Source organism: Alnus glutinosa, chromosome 7 (genome assembly GCF_958979055.1).
Source record: "Alnus glutinosa chromosome 7, dhAlnGlut1.1, whole genome shotgun sequence".
Classification (NCBI taxonomy): domain Eukaryota; kingdom Viridiplantae; phylum Streptophyta; class Magnoliopsida; order Fagales; family Betulaceae; genus Alnus; species Alnus glutinosa.
Genome location: NC_084892.1, coordinates 24,623,744 through 24,647,140, shown reverse-complemented (window position 1 = coordinate 24,647,140; position 23,397 = coordinate 24,623,744). Strand labels below are relative to the sequence as shown.

The 23,397-nt window shown below is 37.7% G+C and overlaps 2 protein-coding genes across 2 annotated transcripts in view; both read right to left on the bottom strand.

The window, feature by feature from the left end:
- Positions 1-12,029, bottom strand: part of LOC133872400 (beta-amyrin 11-oxidase-like) — a 52,314-nt gene extending 40,285 nt beyond the window's left edge. The window contains exon 1 of the mRNA XM_062309906.1: positions 12,013-12,029. The gene's annotated coding sequence lies outside the window, so the exon portion shown is untranslated. The remainder of the gene's footprint in view (positions 1-12,012) is intronic.
- LOC133873363 (beta-amyrin 11-oxidase-like) lies at positions 2,765-5,640 on the bottom strand. Its single transcript, XM_062311079.1, has 6 exons — positions 5,431-5,640; positions 5,227-5,316; positions 3,513-3,588; positions 3,317-3,428; positions 3,067-3,188; positions 2,765-2,852 (listed from the first exon to the last, which is right to left on the bottom strand). The coding sequence occupies exons 1-5, from the start codon at positions 5,638-5,640 to the stop codon at positions 3,101-3,103; spliced, it is 576 nt and encodes a 191-aa protein (XP_062167063.1). The 3' UTR covers positions 2,765-2,852; positions 3,067-3,100.
- Positions 12,030-23,397: the final 11,368 nt, after the last annotated feature.

The following is a 23,397-nucleotide window of genomic DNA, read 5'->3' as shown; positions in this document are numbered from 1 at the left end:
AGAGAGAGAGAGAGAGAGAGAGAGAGAGAGAGAGAGTAAACTGAGCTCGACCAAGTTGGCCATTACCGAAGCAAATCCAAGCACGGCCGGAGTACGCTGCCGGAGAGTAGTCCCAGTAGAGAGAGATAGAGAGAGAGAGAGAGAGAGAGAGAGAGAGAGAGAGAGAGAGAGAGAGAGAGAGAGAGAGAGAGAGAGATATAGCCGGTGAGAGATAGAGATGGCCGGTGGTGGACGGTGACCACGCCAGAGAGAAGGCCGGGAGCCGGTGGAACGGGTTGTAGCTGGTTGTGCTCGACAGAGAGAGAGAGAGAGAGAGCAATGGGTAACTTCCTCTTGAAGCTACCCATTTATTATATATATATTATTAATAATTATTTATGTAATATATATATATATATATATATATATATATATATATATATATATATATATATATATATATATATATATATATATTATTAATAAAATTCGGATTTTTAAAAAAAAAATCCGGCCATGTGGCAGCCGTCTGGCGAAACTATTGGCCACGTGTTATAAGTACACGTGGCCAAATGTAAATAATTTTATATATATATATATATATATAATTTAATAAAAATTGTAGCATTTTTATTAAAATAAAAAATTTATATTATATTATAATATATATATATATATATATATATATATATATATATATATATATATATATAATTTAGCCACGCACGCACAAATACAAATCCTAACCCAGCCATAAGTGTATGTATTGTACATATTGCTATACCCTAAGCCCTAAAACTAAACCCTAAACTATAAAACTAAACTATAACACTAAGTATACATACTATATACAGCACTGACCTAGGGTACCTTAGAGATCAATATATATTTAAATATATACCCATAAAAAGTATGTACGAGGAAATATATTATGTAATATTAATTTATTAACGTAAATAATTTTAAAACGTACTATATATATATATACACGTACGCATACTAGATATAGCACAAATATAAGATTAAGGTGGTATATAAATATTAAACCCTAAGTATAATATTTATATATAGCACGTGCACGAATCCTTAACACCTAACAATAAGTGCATTTACTATATATAGCCATAAACCCTAAGGTTATGGTATATACAAGTCATTATGAATGTATATAGTTTCTAAACCGCTTACATGCATGCATGTATACATACATTATGCATATATGTTTATAGTATTAATTATAGGTTTTTTTTTTTAACTTTTTTATGTATATTTTATTTTTAAAAAAAAACAAATAAAATTTTAAGGCGATGGTGTACCAAACCAATATGTAATCTGGTGTTATATATATATCTATATTACTGTATATATATGTATTACGTATATACGTACGAATATATGTATAATATATAAGGATTTATACGAGATTTGACTAAATGAAGAGAGTTGAAATAAATTAGTACTAATTGTTAAAGTATAAAATAAATAATAATTTATTTGTACTGTGTCCACGAATGTAAACGCTAACCCTAATTAAGGTTAGGGTTTACTTATAAGGAACTCAACCTGTAAACCCTAATGATACTATTTACATATAACACATAGTAATAAAACCGAACCCTATGTGTATATACTATATGTAGCAATAAACCATAAAATCTAACCCTAAGTGTATATACTATATATAGTCATAAACCCTAAAACATAACCCTAATTAAGCGTATATACTATATATAGTCATAAACTCTAAAACATAACCCTAATTAAGTATATATATTATATATAACCATAAACCCTAAAACTTAACCCTTAGCGTATATACTACATGTAGCAATAAACCCTAAAACCTAACCCTTAGCGTATATACTATATGTAGCAATAAACAAAAAAATCTAACCCTAAGCGTATATACTATATATAGCCATAAACCCTAAAATCTAACCGTAAGCGTATATATTATATATAGCCATAAACCCTAAAACATAACCCTAAGTGTATATACTATCTATAGCCATAAACCCTAAAACATAACCCTAAGTGTATATACTATATATAGCATGTATATAGTAGTATTATTTGTATATTTTTTTTTAAAAAAAAACTTTAGGGAAAAAAAAAAAAAAAAACAAGAATTATTACTATGACTGTAGGGTTCTATTAGTAAAATATACCATCAACACTTGTATATATATATATATATATATATATATATATATATATATATATATATATATATATATATATATATATATATATATATATATATATATGTATGTATGTATTATTTTATACATATATATATATATATATACGTACAAGGACTTATACAAGATTTGACTAAATGAGAAGAGTTGAAATAAATTAGTACTAAATTGTTAAAGTATAGAATAAAGCAAAATTTATTACAAATATCATATAGCTCTAAGTGTATATACTATGCATGTATGTAGTAATATAATAATAATAAGATTTTAAGTACAAGGATTTATATACATAGTGTACAAAATTAGTCGTTATATACACATTATTATGCATAGAGTACAAAACCTTAATTATATTTGTGTTTTTTAAAAAAAAAAAAAAAAAAAAAATTGTTGGCCACGTGTCCATGTGGACACGTGTATTACACGTGTCCATGTGGCCGCGTGGATGTATTACACGCGGCCATATGGCAACGTGTAATAAATACACGTTGCCATATGTTATCCGGCAACACTCTGCCACGCTGACATCAGCACACGTGGCTAACTGACCATGTGGCTACAGTAACATCTACTGTAGCCACGTGGCGATTTGCTGATTTTTTTTGTAGTGTATCTTCCGTCATTGGTCCTTGTGAGTAACGTAGTGGGGATTTTGGGTTAACTCGCTTGAGCCTGCATTAATTATAGTAAATATATTTATTAAAATCATCCAAAAAAAAGAAAAAAGATACTTCGTTAGTAGATCATGCATGTTAATAAAATTTGAAGTAATTTCTTAATCATATATATATACACACACTGCATGTGCGTGGTGATGTTTCATTCCCTTGGCCGGAGAAAGAAAAGAAAGGAATAATGGTTATGATAAAGGGTTGAGGAAACTCACTTGTAGTTAAGGAGAAAATAATGAAGAAAAATGGTTATGATAAGCTTAGCCAGATCACTTCCAGGACAAGATCTGCTTCCTGCTCCAAAGGGGATGAATTCCGCTGCTTTGGTTTTAATATTCTATTACAAGAGAGATAAGATTCAATTATTTTGAGAAATATATACAGAAATAATTTGTATATATTTGTAACGAATAAGAAAAAATAAAAAGAGTTTTACATGCTAGCTAGCTAGTGTACACCACTTACATCCCATGCCATCTTGACGGATTAAAGTCTTGTGGGTCTTCATAATTTTCTGGATCCATATGAACAGCTCCAGTCCAGACCAAAACTTTCCATCCTTTTGGTATGGTGTAGCCTGAAAACAAATAATTATTTTCTCCTGATGAGCCATAAAATATATAAGTAGTGAGGGAAATATTGGGTATGATCGACTAATTACCATTGATGCTAACATCTGCTTTTGCCTCTCGGAATATTGACAAGATATTTGTTTCGTGCAACATCTCATCAATTACCTATATATATCATCAATTTGAAACTTGTTATGTATTGAGCGTAAAAATCAAGCTTTTGATATTGAGGGTTAGTAACACAACCGAACAATTTTGGAGTCCCTTTGTTTTATGCACCATATGATATATTAGACATTTGGATTAATTTGTACAACTTTTTCGTAGCATTAATTGGATATGATTTATTTATTATATAAGGTATATATATGTTTCAATTCGCTAGCTATAGTTTTATGTGGCGAGCAGTACTTTTTTTTAAAACAAAAGATTTGAGTATTTCATTGATCAAATATTATAAGTATAAAGCTCTTACATCATAAATCATAAAGTTCTGCAAAATCATAGCCACAAACTATAAGGTTACATAGTTATAGGTACAAACAAAATTCTTACAATAAAGTATTATCTATGCATGGATTTCATCTTCCGCTAACCCATATACAAAAATAATTAAAGAGCAGATCTACTCCGAGCAAACTAGATTTAAGACAAGTGTAGCCAAATATCCTAAAAATTTGGGGTAATTATTTTTTCACCCCATGAACTACTCGCCATTGTCATTAATTATGCTACCACGAACTAACGTCATCATTAAAAGAGAGCATTGAACTATCATTTACATACCAAAACTCCTATTCCGTCAGTCAAATTCGTGAAAAAACTCAAATACCCTAACTGAAAATCAAAATTTATATAAAATACCATCAAAATTAAAAAAATTAAAAAAAAAATTAAAAAAAAAAAAAAAAAAAGGTGGGAAAAGAAAGGGTTGGCAGCCACCCCTTAGGGGGAGGGGGTGGCCTACAAGCCACCCCAAGTGGCTCGCAGGCCACCCTAGAAAAAAATATATTAGGTTTAAATTTTTTTATTAAATTACTATTTTATGGCATTTCTATCTTTAAACAAAATTTAATGTCTTAAAATAGCATATACCGTCCGATTTAACAAGATTCTATCTCGAACAGAATGGAGGTTTTGATATGTAAATTATAGTTCAATGCTATCTTTTAGTGAGAATGTCAGTTCGTGGTGACATATTGACAATGGCTGGTAGTTCATAGAGGGAGAAAGGTAATTACCCCTAAAAACTTATTTATGTGGCGAGTACTATCCTTGTTCGATCTCCAAATTATTATTGGTTATAATATCTAAACCACTATAAAGGTTGGAATACTTTTTCTTTTTTTTTAAAAAAAAAAATGAATTTGGTGTTTAGTTTAAAAGTGTCTGATCAAATTTTTAGACGGCCGAACGGGTCGACGGGTCTCTTGCACGACAAGGATAAAATCACCAGAGATACTGGATACAACAATAAGTTTCAACCATTCATTATATTTCATCCGATTTACTTAGTGTTAGAATATGGTACCTCACATGCACCAAAAATAAGATCTGATGTAGTTGTTCCACGTGCATTTACTCTTGAGTCTCTAGAATTTTTTTTTTTTTTTTCTTAATGATGGAGCAAGCTACTAGAGCGATATGACCGTTAATAAACTGTTGGGGCGCCCCTTTATTTCTTACACTAATTAGTAATCATGTTAATTAGTTTAAAATTTAGTCCTACTATTTTTGTAATATGTGGACTAAGCCAAGTCAAATAGATCGACAAAAAGAATGAAAAATTCGAAAACTCCATACCTTATTAAGATATTCCATCTGTTTAATTTCTGCAAGATTCAATCCTTTCTGGGTAGATGGTCTTCTCTTCATGATCTCCTCTTGTTCTTCCTGGAAAATGGAGTAAACATTAATACTTCAGATCAATGGACATTATCCACATGCATGATCAATGGGGATTTGAATCCAGGATGTTTGGTTTCAATACAACACAAATATATATACCTTGGCCTTTTTGAGGGCTTCGGGATGTTCTGATAGGTATACTATTGCCCATAATGCAGCCAATGCCGAGCTTTCAAAACCAGCAGAAAAGGAAATGAGTATCAAATTTACGATGTGCTCATCCTCCAATTTTTGACCATCCTCATCCTCAGCTTCCATAAGCAAATCCATCATATCTTTCTTTCCCTTGTGTCGAGTACTTGTAGCCATGATCCACTACAAAAATAGAAGCATTTTGACGCGTGTCTACAGTACCCGTTACTGTAGACACGCGTCAAATTAGACACGTGTCTTTGGAGACATGTGTCTAATTGTATAGCCGTCCAAAATGGACACGCGTATTAAATACGCGTGTCCAATTGGACACGCGTATTTAATTGGACACGCGTATGGACACGCGTATTTAATACACATGTCCAATTGGACACGCGTATAAAATACTCGTGTCCAATTGGACACGAGTATTTTATACGCGTGTCCAATTGGACACGTGTATTAAATACGCGTGTCCAATTGGACACGTGTATGAAATACACGTGTCCATTTTGGACAGCTGTACAATTAGACACGTGTATTCCAATACTCGTCTCAAATTGTTTTGACACGTGTATTCAAATACACGTGTCAGCACAATTTGAGACGAGTATTGGAATACACGTGTCAAATTTGACACGTGTATTCCAATACACGTGTCAAATTGTGCAGTTCGTGACATGATACGCGTGTCAAAATGCACGTGTCTAACTGTTTGACACATGTACGATACTGTACACGTGTCAAACTGCACGTGGCTATTTGCATGCATTTTTGTAGTGTCTCTTGTCAGGCTTTAAACTAAATAGCTCACATATGATTCTCATAAATTCGATTTGATTCCAATTCAATTGTCTGTTCAATAAAACAAACTTGAACAAAAATCTAGTCTAATTTATTCAATGAGTCTAGCCAGCTCATATAAGTTTTGCTTGAATCCTACACATACTCAAAACAAAATTACACGAGTTAAACATGAACATTTAATACTCATCAGTTCAGTTTGACTTCAATATAACCCCATGCCATGCACTCTCTTATAACCTTAAATACATATATTTCCTAGGAATCTTAAATTCTCAAATCTTAGAATATTGGCAAACTTCTGTTTTCTATGAATGGAGGGGTAATTTGAGAGAGAGAGAGAGAGAGAGAGAGAGAGAGAGAGAGAGAGAGAGAGAGAGAGAGAGAAAGAGAGACCTGGAGACGAGATTATAGATGAAAGAATTAGGGTCACCAGATTTTAGAGATTTGAGGAGTGTCAATGATCTCCTCTCTCACCACAACCACGTGACTGAATCTCACAGAAAATCACCTCCTGAAAAACCTCCAATCAACAAGCAGCTGATTTCTAAGACTTGCTGACTTTAAGGAAGCTGCAGTTTTTCAGGGCACTCTCCTCTAGAAACTGCTACCAACAAAAAACATGGGGCATGCTCTGCCTCCAGATTTTCTGCATTTCCACTCCTGTAGTTAACGTGCTTTAGCTTTCTAGCTACCTTAAGTATTAGTCTCCTTATTTAGTTTACCTCATGTAAAAACCTTCTCTATAAATAGTGTACTAAATGAAATGCTAAGCAAGACAATTTGCATCAATTTTATCAGTGTCTTCAAATTGTTATATGGTATCAGAGCTTCACTGACTAACGTCCTTTTTCAATTTTTCAAAATGGCCACTCCACCAACTTCTACTCCTCCCCCACTAGCAGCTTCTCCCATTCCCTCCACGACACTCCTCAACCCACCACTTTCAACCCCAACTGTTTCTACTAGTGCCATTTCCTTCCACAACTCTGTCACACACAAACTCACCCGTGACAATTACAGCTTATGGAAGACAACTGTTGTCCCTATTCTTAAGGGCCACTCACTTTTCGGTTTTGTCGATGGCACGTCAGAATGCCCTCCACAAACCATTACTGCCTCCTCTGAGAATGGTGATACTATCAATCCAAATCCTGCCTACCTGGCTTGGACTATGCAAGATCAACTAATCCTTGGTGCACTCACCTCCTCTATGACAGAATCTATTCTGTCCCATGTTGTCAAGTGTACAACTTCCCGAGATGTGTGGCTTACTCTTGAACGCTTGGTCACCTCCCATTCTCGAGCACGGACTATGCAAGTCCACTATCAGCTTGCCACTTTAAAAAAGGGCAACACCTCCGTTACAGACTATTTTCAGAAATTTACTTGTCTCACGGACACTCTTGCAGCTGTTAATCAGCCCCTGAATGATTTTGAGGCCATCTCCTTTCTCCTTGCCGGTCTTGGAACCGATTATGACTCCTTTGTGACTTCTATCACTACTCGTGTGGAGCCCCTCACGATTGAAGAAATTTATGGCCACCTTTTGGCCCATGAGCAACGTATTCAACATCAACTTTCTTCTGTCGATGTTTCTCTTGCAGGTGCTTACTTTGCTGCCAAAGGGAAACCACCAAAAGGTGGTCGTGGTACCAGATTTTCATCCTCTGGCTGTGGCTATACTACCTCCAACACTGGTCGTAGCTCTACTCCTCTCCACTCATCCCCCCTCCGAGGTAGGGGGCGTGGCCATGGATTCTCTTCCTCCCCACGACCTGTGTGCCAAGTTTGTAACAAAGCAGGTCATATTGCCTTGAATTGCTATCAACGGTTCAACACCAGTTTTCAACGTGACTCTCCTCCCAACCCGCACGCTCTTATGGCTTCTCCTCAAGCTCTGGCTGATCAGACCTGCTGGTACCCTGATTCCGGCGCCTCTCACCACATTACCTCTGACCTGGCTAATCTCAACCTGAAGGCTGAAGAATATACTGGTTCAGATCAGCTTCGTGTTGGTAACGGTACTGGGCTTTCTATTCACCATATTGGCAACGCCCAACTCTCCACACCCACTCTTCCCTTCACTTTATATAATGTTTTGCATGTTCCTCACATTACAAAAAATTTATTGTCTGTCCATCAGTTCACCAAAGCCACTAACACTTACTTTGAATTTCACCCTTTTCATTTCCTTGTGAAGGATTGGGCTACGGAGAAAACTCTCCTGCGCGGGCGGAGTAACCGTGGGCTCTACTCATTTCCATCTTTTCCTGCTTTCAATAACTCACCCCAACCTGCTGCCATGGTGGGTGAACGAACTTCGGTCTCTGGTTGGCATTCCCGCCTCGGTCATCCTGCCTTTCGTGTTTTGCGACCACTCCTATCCAAGTTTCAGCTTCCTTTTGTTCCCAACAAGGACCCTCCTACTTGTGCGGCTTGTTTCAGCTCCAAAAGCCACCAACAACCTTTTTCTCACTCTCACACATGTAGCCTGGGTCCTCTTGATCTTATATACACTGATGTTTGGGGGCCATCTCCAATTTGTTCTGTATCTGGTTTCAAGTACTACGTGTCTTTCCTTGATGATTTTAGTAAATATACCTGGCTTTTTTCAATTGCTTGTAAAAGTGTTGTCTCTACTATTTTCAATCAATTTAAGCTTTATGTTGAACACTATTTCTCTTGTTCCATTAAATCTGTACAATCTGATTGGGGTGGCGAATATCGCTCCCTTTCCAAAATTCTTCAACACCATGGCATCACTCATCGCCTTTCTTGCCCTCACACTCACCAACAAAATGGTGCTATTGAACGTAAACACCGTCACATTGTGGAAACCGGTCTTGCCTTATTATCCTTTGCTAGCGTTCCTCTTCAATATTGGGATGATGCCTTTGTCACTGCGTGCTACTTAATAAATCGCATGCCCACTCCTCTGTTAAAAAATCAATCTCCTTTTGAACTCCTCTTTAAAATTCCACCAGATTATAAAATTCTTCGCATTTTTGGTTGTGCTTGTTGGCCTCATCTCCGGCCCTACAACTCTAACAAACTGCAACCTCGCTCTCTTCAGTGTGTTTTTCTGGGCTACAGCTTACGTCACAAGGGATACAAGTGTCTCCATCTCCCCACAGGTCGTGTTTACTTCTCACGTGATGTCCTCTTTCAAGAAGACATTTTTCCATTTGCCATTACCCCCTCTCACTCCTCCCCACCTACTGTCAACTCCCCTCCAACACATCCACGTGAACCTCCTATCATTCTCCCTCCCACAGCACCAACACATCCACGTGCTACTGTCCAACCTGTCTCAAGTGCAGCCCCTCACACTCCATGTGTCATCCAACCCCCCTCTCCATTTCATGCTCCTCCTCACAGCGACACCTCCCCATCTCGGGCCACGCACAGTTCATCCCCCTCCCCTTCTCACGTTCCTTCCCTCCCAACTCTTCCTGACTCCCCCTCACCAGTAGCCCCTTCTCCCTCCAACACTGTCTCCCCACCTGGTGCTCCCAATCTCCAAGTTTCTCACCATCCTATGACCACACGGTCCAAACACAATATCTCCAAACCAACCCTTCTTCCAAATGGCCAACTCAAATATCCCCTTCCTCATGCCTTGTTCACCACTACTGACCTGGATGATCTTGAACCTACATGTTATTCTACAGCAATCAATCACCCAAGATGGCGTGAAGCAATGAATGCCGAGTTTGATGCTTTGCTAAAAAATCAGACATGGCAACTTGTTCCACCTTCCACTGCTCACAATATCATCGGTTGCAAATGGGTTTTTCGTATCAAACGTAAAGCAGATGGCACCGTCGATCGCTACAAAGCCAGATTAGTTGCCAAGGGCTTTCATCAACAACCAGGTGTGGATTATGGTGAGACTTACAGTCCTGTGGTTAAACCCACAACGGTACGCACTGTTTTATCTCTTGCTATTTCTGCTGGATGGGCTATACGCTAAATTGACATCAACAATGCATTCTTACATGGCACCCTATCTGAAGAGGTTTTCATGTCTCAGCCTCCGGGATTTTCTCATCCACAATTTCCCCACCACATATGCAAGTTACATAAAGCTCTTTATGGGCTCAAACAGGCCCCTAGGGCCTGGTTCTCTCGCTTGAGCAGCAAACTTCTTGCTCTTGGTTTTCGTGGTGCAAAAACAGATTCCTCCCTGTTTATATTCAAATCTCCTGAGTTCACCATGTTTATCTTAATTTATGTAGATGATATTATAATCACATGTTCGAAGGCCTCTGCTATTGATGACTTGTTGTCTCTTCTTCAATCTGATTTCTCCATCAAGGATCTTGGTCTGTTAAATTTTTTTCTTGGCATTGAAGTGGTCGACACACCTGATGGTTCTCTATTGTCCCAAAAACGCTACATTCTGGACATTCTTCGCTGCACCAACATGGTTGCTGCTAAACCAATTTCGTCTCCAATGTCCACTGCTACCAACCTCTCTGCCTTTGAAGGTGCTTTCTTTGATGATCCTACCTTATACAGGAGCACTGTGGGTGCCTTACAATACCTCTGTATCACCCGTCCTGATATCTCATTCACAGTGAACAAGCTCTCTCAGTTTCTGCACCAACCGACTGTCCTCCATTGGCAATCCGTCAAGCGCCTTCTACGATATCTCAAGCAAACTATCCACTTTGGTCTTCAAATTCACCGGTCTTCCTCTACCACTCTTCAAGCTTTCACTGACGCGGACTGGGCGGGCAGCCGCGATGACCGCCGTTCCACAGGTGGCTATTATATCTTCCTTGGTCAAAATTTGATTTCTTGGAGCTGTCGCAAACAAGCTACCGTCGCTCGTTCCAGCACTGAGGCTGAATACAAAGCCCTCGCCAATGCTACAGCTGAAATTACATGGCTTCGGTCTCTTCTCCATGAACTTGGCATTTCTGATCCCAATCCGCCAATCCTTTGGTGTGACAATATTGGTGCCACGTATTTATCTTCCAACCCTGTCTTCCACGCTCGTACCAAGCACGTGGAGATTGATTTCCACTTTGTTCGCGATATGGTTGCATCCAAAACTCTTGACATTCGTTTTTTGTCCAGCCGTGATCAAATTGCAGACATCTTCACCAAACCCCTATCCACCGCTCGTTTTGCCTCTCTTCGTAGCAAGCTCAACGTCCTGCCCTTACCGTTGACCTTGAGGGGGCGTGTCAATGATCTCCTCTCTCACCACAACCACGTGACTGAATCTCACAGAAAATCACCTCCTGAAAAACCTCCAATCAACAAGCAGCTAATTTCCAAGACTTGCTGACTTTAAGGAAGCTGCAGTTTTTCAGGGCACTCTCCTCTAGAAACTGCTACCAACAGAAAACATGGGGCATGCTCTGCCTCCAGATTTTCTGCATTTCCACTCTTGTAGTTAACGTGCTTTAGCTTTCTAGCTACCTTAAGTATTAGTCTCCTTATTTAGTTTACCTCATGTAAAAACCTTCTCTATAAATAGTGTACTGAATGAAATGCTAAGCAAGACAATTTGCATCAATTTTATCAGTGTCTTCAAATTGTTATAAGGAGAGACAACATGTTCCCAAGAAAAGGCCATCCCATATCACCTGGTGAGAGAGGGGATGTCATGTCTCCCACTCTGACAACATAATACCACTCGTTCACTCTCTTAAGAAACCAGAATACAAAAACTCCGACAACAATAAACCACAAGAAACTCAAGTACTCCATCTTCAATTTCCTCTCTACCTCACTCACAATATGCATTCAAATGTATATATATTAAACAAATTAACAAGATTTATATATATATAGTCTCTGTGTGGCGTACGTGGCTTGACTGCAAACACTTTTTCCGGCCTTTGTTTTGCCGCCAACCTCTTGTTTAGAAAGGGGCATCTTTGCCGTATGTTGGTATACCCTTGTTTGTTTGTTGAAGACTTGCATATATGCCGGCCGGCGCTAGCCGAATTCTCATATACGTAGTTCCATGTTTTTATTTTATAGGAAAAACTCTACTTATCACATCTAATCTTTCATCATGTTTGCAATTATATCTTTAAAGTTCAAAAAATATTAATTTAGTGTATCTATTTTTCAATTTTTTTTAATTTCAACTCTTCGTTAGAATTTTTCATTAAATCCTAACGGAATGGTGTCAAAATTCATTTTTTTTAAAAAAAAATGTAAGGATTTAGGTGTCAGTCAAGATTTAATGGAAATTGCAAAAATACTAATGCCTGAATACTTGAAAAAAAAAATTATATTTTTTTAAAGAAAAACACGAGAATTTTTATATGATTTCATGAAAAATTTTAACGGATAGGTGAAATTGAAAAAATTGAAAGATGAATACACTAAATTGACCATTTTTAAAGTTTAAGGATGTGACTGCAAAAGTGATGAAAGATCAGGGGTGGTAAGTAAAGTTTTTCTGATTTTATATTTTAGTATAAATTATATAATTTTTACCATCTCAATTTGAAATGTGAAAGTCATGTTTGTAATGACGTGGCCGAATTCTCATGTGCCTACTCATAAGATATATCTTATTTTTACCATCATCATCAATAATTCAGAGATAAAAATCTGTCTCAACATTACAAAATATAGCTAATTTGGTTTTGTGCTTCACAAATCGAATATATGTAACTTTCTTTGGACTTCATTTGAAATCCATTGACAGCAGTCCAACTCCTACAAAAGGTGTTTGGGCCTTGCATTGGGCTCATCCGCATAGGTGGGCCTTGGGGGTTATTACCGGGTATAACAATATGTTTTTATTTAGCATCAAGTGATCAAACTCTTCCATTCTTTCCCACCTCTTCAAACCCTACACAAAAGAGACTCAATTTCCTCTCAAAAATCCATGATCAGCAGGGAGTGTGTTTTCAACTCAATCATCCATCTTCTCTAAAATGAGCTCTCCCTCAAATTCCTTTCCACAAATTCGAAGAAGCAAAGAATTTCACCAAGATCTCAGTGGTCAAAGCTTCAAATTTTTCAAAAAAATCACTAGGGAGGATCTTTCCTTCAGGAACACATCCATCGGTGAAATTACAAAAAAGAAAGAAAAAAGAAAGATATTAAATTGATAATAAAACTTTTAAATTAAGAACATCAAATCAAACCGAGCTATAAAAATCTTGCCCTCTTAAAAAAAGGTTCAAGCTGTATAAATTTGAAATGAAAATATAAATTCTGGATTTTCTCCCTGAAGCAAAAGGAAAATGAAAGGCAAAAGATTTTGAGGTGGTTTAGTCTTAAAAGCGGACATTCACTACTGAGAAATGCCCTTTAAAGCTACATTGTACAATAAATTATTGTCATGCATGATTTACAATGCAATATGACTCCATTTATGGATGTAATCGAGCTGATTCGAGTCGAATTTTAAGATTTTAAGACTAACTCGTTTATGAGTTGAGCTTGAATTCAAGCCGAGCTATAAAATGTGTGTTCAAGCACAAATCATTTAAAAATCGGGCGAGCTCGAGCTCGTTGAGAATGACATTCCAGCCGAGCTGAGCCGGGTTACTCGACAAATTCAGCTCAACTAGAGCTTGAAGTAGACTGTTAAATTTTTCAAAGTATGATCAAAGCGAAGTTCAAGCCCGAGTTTGTGAACAACCTCTATACTAACTATTAATAACTTAATATGTTAGTTTAACATACTAAATACTATTATTGAAGTATTATAATTAATATGTAATATAATATTTACTTAGCTATTATACTGTGTGTGCGTATGTGTGTGTGTGTGTGTGTGTATTATTACATTTACTTCGTATATGTTAATAAACTAGATAATATGTTAGTTTATGAACTAACAAGTTAGTATATATGTTAACTAATACACACACATATAAATATTAAGTAACATATATAACATATATTACTTAATTACTAATATACATGCTTAAATTTATATAACTCATTTTTAGTAATATATAAGAAATATGAACGAGTTAATGAGCCGGGCAAGCAATCCGGTCGAGCTTTAAACGAGCTGAGCTCACGAACCCCCATCGAGTTTTGTTAAGCGAGTCGGATATGTATCACTTACTAATCGAGCGGGTTTCTACTGTAACGAGCGAGTTTCTACAGTATCGAGCTCGAGTTCGAATCGGGTTAAACCGAGTGAGTTGTTGAACGAACGGGTTTATTTATATCACTAAGTCTCTATATATAGGAAAAATAGGGTAGGTGGAGAGAATATAATAAAGATAAGGATTTGATTATAATCATGAAGGGTAAATATTATAATAAGAAAAAATCCATCGACCTAATATGGAAATCATATATTCTAACATTCCTTTTCAAACTTGAGTTTGGAAACAAATTTTTTTTTTTCTTGAAGTCGGTCTGGTGTGTCAAGAGAAAACTTTCGAATGTGAGCTCAGCCTTCAAATGCATTGATGAAATGGTGAGGATCCTGTGTGGGAACAACAAGTTGGATGTGAACTCGAATAGGGCCAGAATCCAATGCAATGTGAATGAATATATGAATGTGAGCTCAAGAGCACTACAAAAAAAAAAAAAAAAAAAAAAAAAAAAAAAGGTTTGGAAAAATGTCCAGACAGTTTTTGTAGACGGTTTTAAACCGTCCATGAGAATTGGTCTGTATTTTGAGTTGCGGACGGTTTGGGCCAAACCATCCGCAATTATAAACGATTTGGCCCGAACCATCCATAAGATGTTTGTTTATGGATGGTTTGGGCCCAAACTGTCCGAAAATGTTTATGGACGGTTTGAGCCAAAACCGTCCGTAATTTTGTATATGGAAAATGTACATTATTCTGGACGGTTTGGGAATTGTATTTTTTTAAAAAATATATATATAATTAAAATCCAAAAAAAAAATCCCTAATATAGAATTTCAAATCCATTTCCAAAATCCCAAATTCAAATTCAAATCCAAATCCAAATCCAAATCCAAATTCAAACTCTTCACAACAACGGTCTATTAGCTTACATATTTCAAAAATCCAAGCATACCTATTATATAATTCAAATATAAATACATAATTAAAGTCCAAAAAAATTAAAAACCTATATTCGATGCACCATTATAATCATCAATGCATGCAAGCTCAGAGGAGAATCCAATTTACGGCCTTATGTGTATTGCTTGCTTCAACCATCTTGTTCATTTATGCTTCTAGTGTTTGCTGCAATAGGTATACAAATCCCAAATTGTTAGGTAAGAATCATCTTAATGAGGCTATGATTAACATGTTGCAAGGTGAAAACTAAACACAACTAATGATTATAATATAACCGCCTAGATACTCATACAAGCAACTTCATTTTTTCTTTTTTGCTCGAAAGGATAGAATAGATCCTTGAACTAGTAGTAGCATTAGGAATTAAGCAGCTAACTTTTAACTGCCAATATTACTTGAGCTAAGCTAATGAAAGAATAGAGAAAACAATGACGGTATTTTGCACTACAGAGCCATTTCAGCACCTACACTACCAAAGATTACAAAGTTCTACATAAGTTCATTGATAAGCAGCTAAAATTGTAGCTCATAGAAAATATGAGTTGACGATGTTTTCCCCCAAGAAAAGACATGTTTACGAGGATTTCAAGATTCAACCTAAGCATATAATAGTTAACATTCCTCTTCAACCATAAATCATTCTGGTGGAATTTGAAGTAAAATAAAACAAGGCCAATGAACATTAAGAGGAGACAATTAATGACTGATTAATAAAAAATTAAGTGTAAACCAAAACATCAGCTTCTTTGTTGTTTCCCATTAATGGTTGTTTCCCTGCCATAATCATGGCTACCATCCGTTTGACGACTGCCAGCTCTTCCTATTGCGCTGCAAACTTGTTGTTTTGCTCTTGCAGTTGATTGTCTTGCTCTTGCAGTTTGATGTTTTGTGCTTCGTACATAGTCTTCAAATGTTCCATCTCAGCAACCATCTCTAGTTCTTTAGGAGTAGGCACACTAGAGATCGATCCTTGTCTAGAGGTATAAGACGTGGATTTACCGGGAGTCGGCACTAGCCCTACCCCGCGTACACGACCGGAATGTTCTCGTCCAAGCACTTGTGCACACGCATCGTTATGCGACCAATAGACTGACCCCTGTGAACACACTCGTTCTATAGGCGACTGATTCTCGATAATTTCTCTCATTTTCACCTGCACAAAACATCCAATGGTGAAAACTTGAACATATAACTAATATTACGTATTTACCACTTACGATAGCTTCCCTAGCCTCTGCATTCACAGGGTTCCCATCTTTCTTGGTATGCAAGACAATGAATATATCATCTCGGTTTGGTGTTTCTCCTATGTCTTCCTCCTGCAACATCATTAACATTATCAGTTATAAGCTTATTATATTGCTACAGTATGTACACGCTGTGAATGTTTATCTATTATACGTACCATTTCTCGTTCAACCTGTGCGATGCTCTTCGATCCTAGAGTGTGAAGAAGTGCGTTTTGGCCATGACTTGTCCTGGACTTCAACGCTCTCTCCTATAAATTTGGTAATGTTAATATGTGGATTTCTTCAACAAAATAAGTAAATAAATGAAAATACCTTATCAGCCGAAGACAACCACGTTTTAACTTGCATTTCGAAGTCTTCTGCATCGAAGACCGGCGTTGTCGAAGCCCTACTGATCACAGACTCTACAGTATCACCTTCTTTCAAATTTAGACTCTTCTTGATCTCGTACCTGTATTGCCTTCTTTTCTTTGCTAGGTCCATCAACGTTAATCTTTTTATGTGCGCGAGTAGGTGAACAAGCTTAAAATAAAATTTTTTCTACACCAAAAATGAAATCCCGTAGCTTAATTGGAAATGTAAAGCTACAAAACTATAAATAAGAAGTGATTGACATGAAAATAAAAAGTTTCATACCGTTAGGGTGCGCCACATATCTTCATTCCCTTATAATGGTAATGTCCTCCAATTACCATGCAACTATATAAATCGACAATTTCTTATGATCTTCCCACAAATCCTTCTAAATTTCTCGACCCACGGGCCGGTTGGTTGGTGGGATTGGTTGAATTCGATCACCACCTTTTCCCCATCAGGTATGTGCCATATGTCCTTAGGGCTACCAACAGTCCTAACATTCTTTCTACCCTGCTCATCTGCAACTCATAAAAAAAATTTACGTCACACTTGATTATTACTAAATTAATAGAAGATTATCAAAGTAATTGTCTATCATCAAATATAAAAATAATTCGTACCTATTGTGTAAACTTTCCCATCCCGTAATATACGCGGCACCCGAGTAGTAACACTATGATGTGAAGTCTCAGGTTCTGATTGTGCTGATGATCCAAACTCCATATCAGGTGCTACACATTGTTCAGAATCTACAGCCTCTTGTGTCTCGTTAGGGTCCTATGTCGTATCGTCTAACCCTACAACTGGTTGCTCATGTAGTATATGCTGAGAATCTACGCCCCCTTGTGTCTCGTTAGGGTCCTATGTCATATCGTCTAACCTTACAACTAGTCGCTCAACCAGTGTGCGGTCTATAAGCGTCCAAAAATCCTTTCTCGGATGCGGCATCCTTTGTTTAGGGGCCATGTCTACCTAAAAACACATTAAAATGGGTCACATTTAATAGTAAATAAAATATACAATATGTAGCAACAAAAACGACATGCTTAAAAAATATAAGTGAAACGACTATAAGTAAGTCATTCTAGACACCATATATTTGGATTCTATTTAATAGTTTAACCATTTTCATACATACAATTATTATGTTGCTTCGATGGCCGGTACATTAGTACGTGCACAATCAATGTCATCAAAACCAACGTCTCCCGTCACGTTGACATTGGAAGGCTCATGCTCATGATAACTGTCAGCCTCGGCATAATCATCACTTTCACCACTGCTAACATCGTACACATTTCTTGGTTTTATTCTTACAACAATAGCCCAATTTGGATTTTTGGTATCCTCGACATAATACACCTGCGATACTTGATTTGGAAGTACGAACGGATCATTAGTTATTCGCGCACCCGTGTATATTAGGATCTTGAAATTTACAAGATCGAATTCATATTCGTCCTTTTTGTATCCCTTATTCGGTTGAATGTTGGCCCAATCGTACTTGAAAAGCACATACCGCATCAAGTCGTAGTATGTAACCTCGGTTATTCGAGTTAGCTTACCGTAGTAGGTGGGACCATCTTCAGTTATGACACACACTCCACTGTTTTGACTTCTTTTTTCTTCGTTGACATCCATGGAGCAGTACAACACGCCATTAACCACATACCGCTTATATTCTACAGCATCGAACATTGGGCCTTCGGCATGACTTACAAGTTTCTCTCAATGCCATTCTATTCGCCTCGGCCAACTTATCAACCTGTGATTTAGACACCTTATTTAAAAAACAGGGTTTCATGATGCTTTTATAGGTAAATAATTATTCAAACCAACAATTTTCTTACGTATGACTTGTACCAGCTACAAAATTGGTCCCTCTGTTGCTTCACCAACTGTTGATGTGAGGTACGTTCCCTATTGTTTGGTTCCATTAGCGACTCCATGTGCATCCTATACATTAACAAAAGATGTATTTGGTTACTTTTCATTGTATTTAGAGGCATACAATACATATTTAATAATGTGGCTCACGTGCAAAATTGGAGGAAATAAAATATATCAGTGTGCTTGCTCAAATGTGATCTTATCAAGTTTTATTCAATTGCTCACCCCTCTCGATTCATCTTGGTGTCTTGGGGCCTTATTGTGGACCGTTGGCGCGTTGACTAAATATCGCAAGCAAAATGTCAACAATTCGTCTACAATGTAACCCTCTGCAATAGACCCTTCGGGTGCGGCCTTATTACGAACAGTACGTTTTATATCTACCAAGGCACCTACATTAAAGTTAGACCATGAGACCGTCACATAAGAAAGATATATTGTAATAGGTCATTCGGTTGAATATATAATAAGTTAACATAATTTTAACATTACCTCTCAACGGGATACATCCACCTGTAGTGTACCAGTCCGCCCAGTTTACATTCACGTACTAAATGTATGATTACGTGCACCATGAATGTAAAAAAACCCGGAGGTAATATTCATTCCAATTTGCACAAGATTATGGGTATTTGATTCTTCTTCCACCCGCAGTGTTTTTGAACAAATGTCTCTAAAGAACCCACATAGCTCGATTAAAGGCCTCACAACATCATCCGATAAGGTTCCTCGAAGTGCAACTGGCATGAGTTGTTGCATGATTATGTGATTGTCATGACTCTTCAAACCCCCAATAGTACATTCCTTGAGCTTGACACAGCAAAACACATTTGAAGAATATCCATTTGGCACTCTAACATCATGTAACACTTGCAGGAAGTCAATCTTCTCTTTTTCCGTCATTGTGAAACAAGCTGAGGGCAAAAGTGTTTTGCCATTTTTCGTAGTAAATGGATGAAGTTCTGGTCTCAATTTCATCTTACGCAAGTCTTGACGTGCTTCGTGGTTGTCTTTGGTTTTACCATTCATGTTCAATAGCATGCCAAGTATGTTATCAACGACATTTTTTTTCTGTGTGCATCACATCAATGTTATGGCGTAGTAATTGATCTTTCCAATAAGGCAAATCGTATAATACACTTCGCCTCTTCCAATCAACTTCCCCAATCGGCAGCTTCTGTCCGGTCCTTACCTGATTGACAACACATACTAATTGTCTAATGATCTCATCGCCATCCGGCACTTTGGGAGGACCAACCATTTCCTATACACTGTTGAATCGTCTCTTGTTTCTTTTCCATAGATGATCTGGAAGCAACCATCGCCTATGTCCCATAAAGCAGAATTTTTTACCATAAGTTAGCCACGTTGATTGCGTTTCATGCCTACAACAAGGACATGATTTCCGTCCATGTGTATTCTAACCTGACAAATCACCCTATGCCGGAAAGTCATTTATTGTCCACATCAAGGCCGAATGCATTGTGAAATATTTTTTTCGAGGTTACATCAAAAGTTTGTACCCCTACTTCCCATAGTTCCTTAAACTCATTTACAAGGGGCGCTAGGTACACATCTATATTCTGTCCTAGTGTACTCGGACCAGGGATAATCAAGCTTAACATAAAATACTGTTAGAATTTTGGCCTCATTCAGTGTTTGGACAAAATAACTTATATGTAAGGATGCTGCAAACAGGGATTCCACTGTTCAGAGTGAAGTCTGAAGAATTTCAAAGTTTCCTGTCAGCCGTCCGGACGATGTGCCATCCAGTCCAGACATCCATCTGTCTACTGCTCTATCCGTCCGGACGATGTGTCATCCCGTCCGGACACCAGACAGTCCAGCATCATCCATCCGGACGTCGTGCTTCTTCCGTCCGGACACTTCACTGTATCGAGAAGTTTCTGTGCTAGCTTGCTCCGTCCGGACGTTTCAGCAGCACGTCCGGACGCCTATCAGTTCTCGAACGGTTCACTGATTCTTTTCAAGTTCCAAGAAAGGGAAGATCAATCAACTGTTCGGACGATGTGGTATACCGTTCGGACGCGTATCTCCGTAAGGCAAGAATCACAGTTCAAAATGAACCGTCTGGACATTTGACAGCTGTGGTCCGGACGCTGGTGCATCGTATATGGTAACTAACGATTTGAATTCAACCGTTCGGACGTCTCCCCCTTATGGTCCGGACTCACACGCATCAGATATGGAAATTGCGTGTTGAAGTTTAGCAGTCCGGACGCTCCTGCCCCTTGGTCCGGACACGTGAAGCCTGTTATGGAAATTACTTACAGCGGACGTGCGTCCGTCCGGACGATCGAGCCATCCCGTCTGGACGATGTTCTTATACAGGAAAGACTTCTCCGCGGAATTTTCGAAAAACCCTGTCGCACAGTTGTCTGTCCGGACAATCATGGTCCACCGTCCGGACGGCTCACAGGCTTATTTTGCCTAACGCCCATTCTGACCCCCAGACTATAAATAGAGGTCCTTGGGCACTTAGAGTTGCAAGAATTCGGTGTGAATTCCATTAGAGCTTAGAGACGTGTTATTTCCTCTAGAGCCATTTTTCAAGTGTGCTGCGCTATAAATCGAAGTCTATCTTAGAGGTCGGCTCTAAGGTAAGGAGTTCCATTGAAGACCCCTTCAGGTAGGTGAACTTGGTTGGGAAGCATTCGTGTTGGGTTACACGTCAGAGATTAAGGTACGACCACTGCATCGGTACATGTGAGTGTTACTATCTTGTATCTAGCTTTGTCTTCTGAATAGTGGAATTCCTGGGTTTGGCTGCCCTAGAGTGGTTTTTCTCTTAACTGAGTTTCCACTTCGTCAACAAAAAAAATTTGTGTCATTTACTTTCCGTTGTGCCTTAATTTTTGTTGACACTTATGCACACACTTTATATTTGAAGTCAAATTTCAATTTTCAAATACGATTGTTTCATGCACATCCAGGGAGGCAAATTGTAGGGTACTAATATTACCGGCCAAGTATTGTGACTAGAGAACATGTTCCCAAAAGGATTGAAGCTATCTGACGCTAAACCTAGCCTCACATTTCGCGGGTCTGATGCAAAGGCTGGGTAAAGTGAATCAAATGCCTTCCATGCTTCTCCATCGGCCGGATGCCTCAATACACCGTCTTTTGTACAGCCTTGAGCATGTCACTTCATATATGGCGATGTATGATGTGACATAAACAACCTCTGCAGCCTTGGTATTAGAGGAAACCAACGCAAGACTTTGACTGGCTTTTTTTTCGAACTTTTTATAAACCCATCTTCATTAGTTAAGTCATACTTCCACCTAGACTCATTGCAGAATGTACATTTGTCCAACTTTTCATTTTCTCTCCAAAACAACATACAACCTTTGCAACAAGTCGATATCTTCTCATACTCAAGGCCCAAATCCCTCAAGTACTTTTTCACCTCATATGTGTCTTTAGGCAAACTTGCATTCGGATGCATCAGCTCATTGATGAATTCGAGCAACATGGAGAATGATGTATTGCTCCAACCGCTCATACACTTAATACTATATAGACGCACAATAGCTCCCAATTTGCTATGTTTTGTATTTCCATGGAGTGGCATATCGGCATCCTTTAGCAATTCTTCTAACTTATTCGCCCCTATAAGTCTTCAATTTCAACATCCACAGATTCGGTTTCAGCCTCAACTCCCACTTAAGACCCACCACTTAAGACCCACCGGCTTCATATATTGCCTCATTATCAACGGGAGGAACAAGTAATTCCCCATGCATTATCCACTCGGTGTAACCCTCAATAAGCCATGCACCTGATGTTAAATGGGTAAACACAACTTCAGTAGACCATGATTTGCCCAATAAAAACTTCTTACAGGGACACACAATGACCCATTTTCTATTCTCATGTTCATGTGCAAATTTCACAAACACCATAACCCTGCAAATATACTCTCGTGAACTTCTCGGCAACTTCATCCAACTCTTGTCCATCTTTCTAACTACATCACAAAATAGTCCAAATATTTCAAGATAAGATACCTTAAGAGTACTTATTGACTCCTAAGAGCACAAAATTTCAAGATAGTTGATATAATTATATTTGGACCATAAATCCCATCCAAAAATTGTAAATTTGTTAATCTTATCATTAATCAATTCAATTTTTTAGTAGGGAAAATGATTACATAGAGATCTAGGATATTAATCTTATCCAATCCTCAACCAATGAAATGCTTAAAGTCTATATGGATTTTCTTAACATGCATGATATGAGCACATAATGGGTATCAACCATTATGATGACCTCGACATGAAAATACTTTCGTTAGGACGTAATTATAAAGCACCTAGTTTCACATCAAACACTTACCAGGTAAAGAATTAAACTATAATTGAAAAACGATTATACTACCAAAGGTGTGGGGGATTGATGCTCCCTAGCTTACTACTCAATAAAACAAATTAATAAGCATACACAATACATGAATACCCTAATTATGCCACAATGATAATGTATCTTAGTTTCACACCGATCTATTCCATGTAAAGATTAAACTACAATGGAAAGACATTTTACACTACCAAAGGTATGAAATGACTGGTGTTTCCTAGCATATCCTACAAGGTGACTCTAATAGG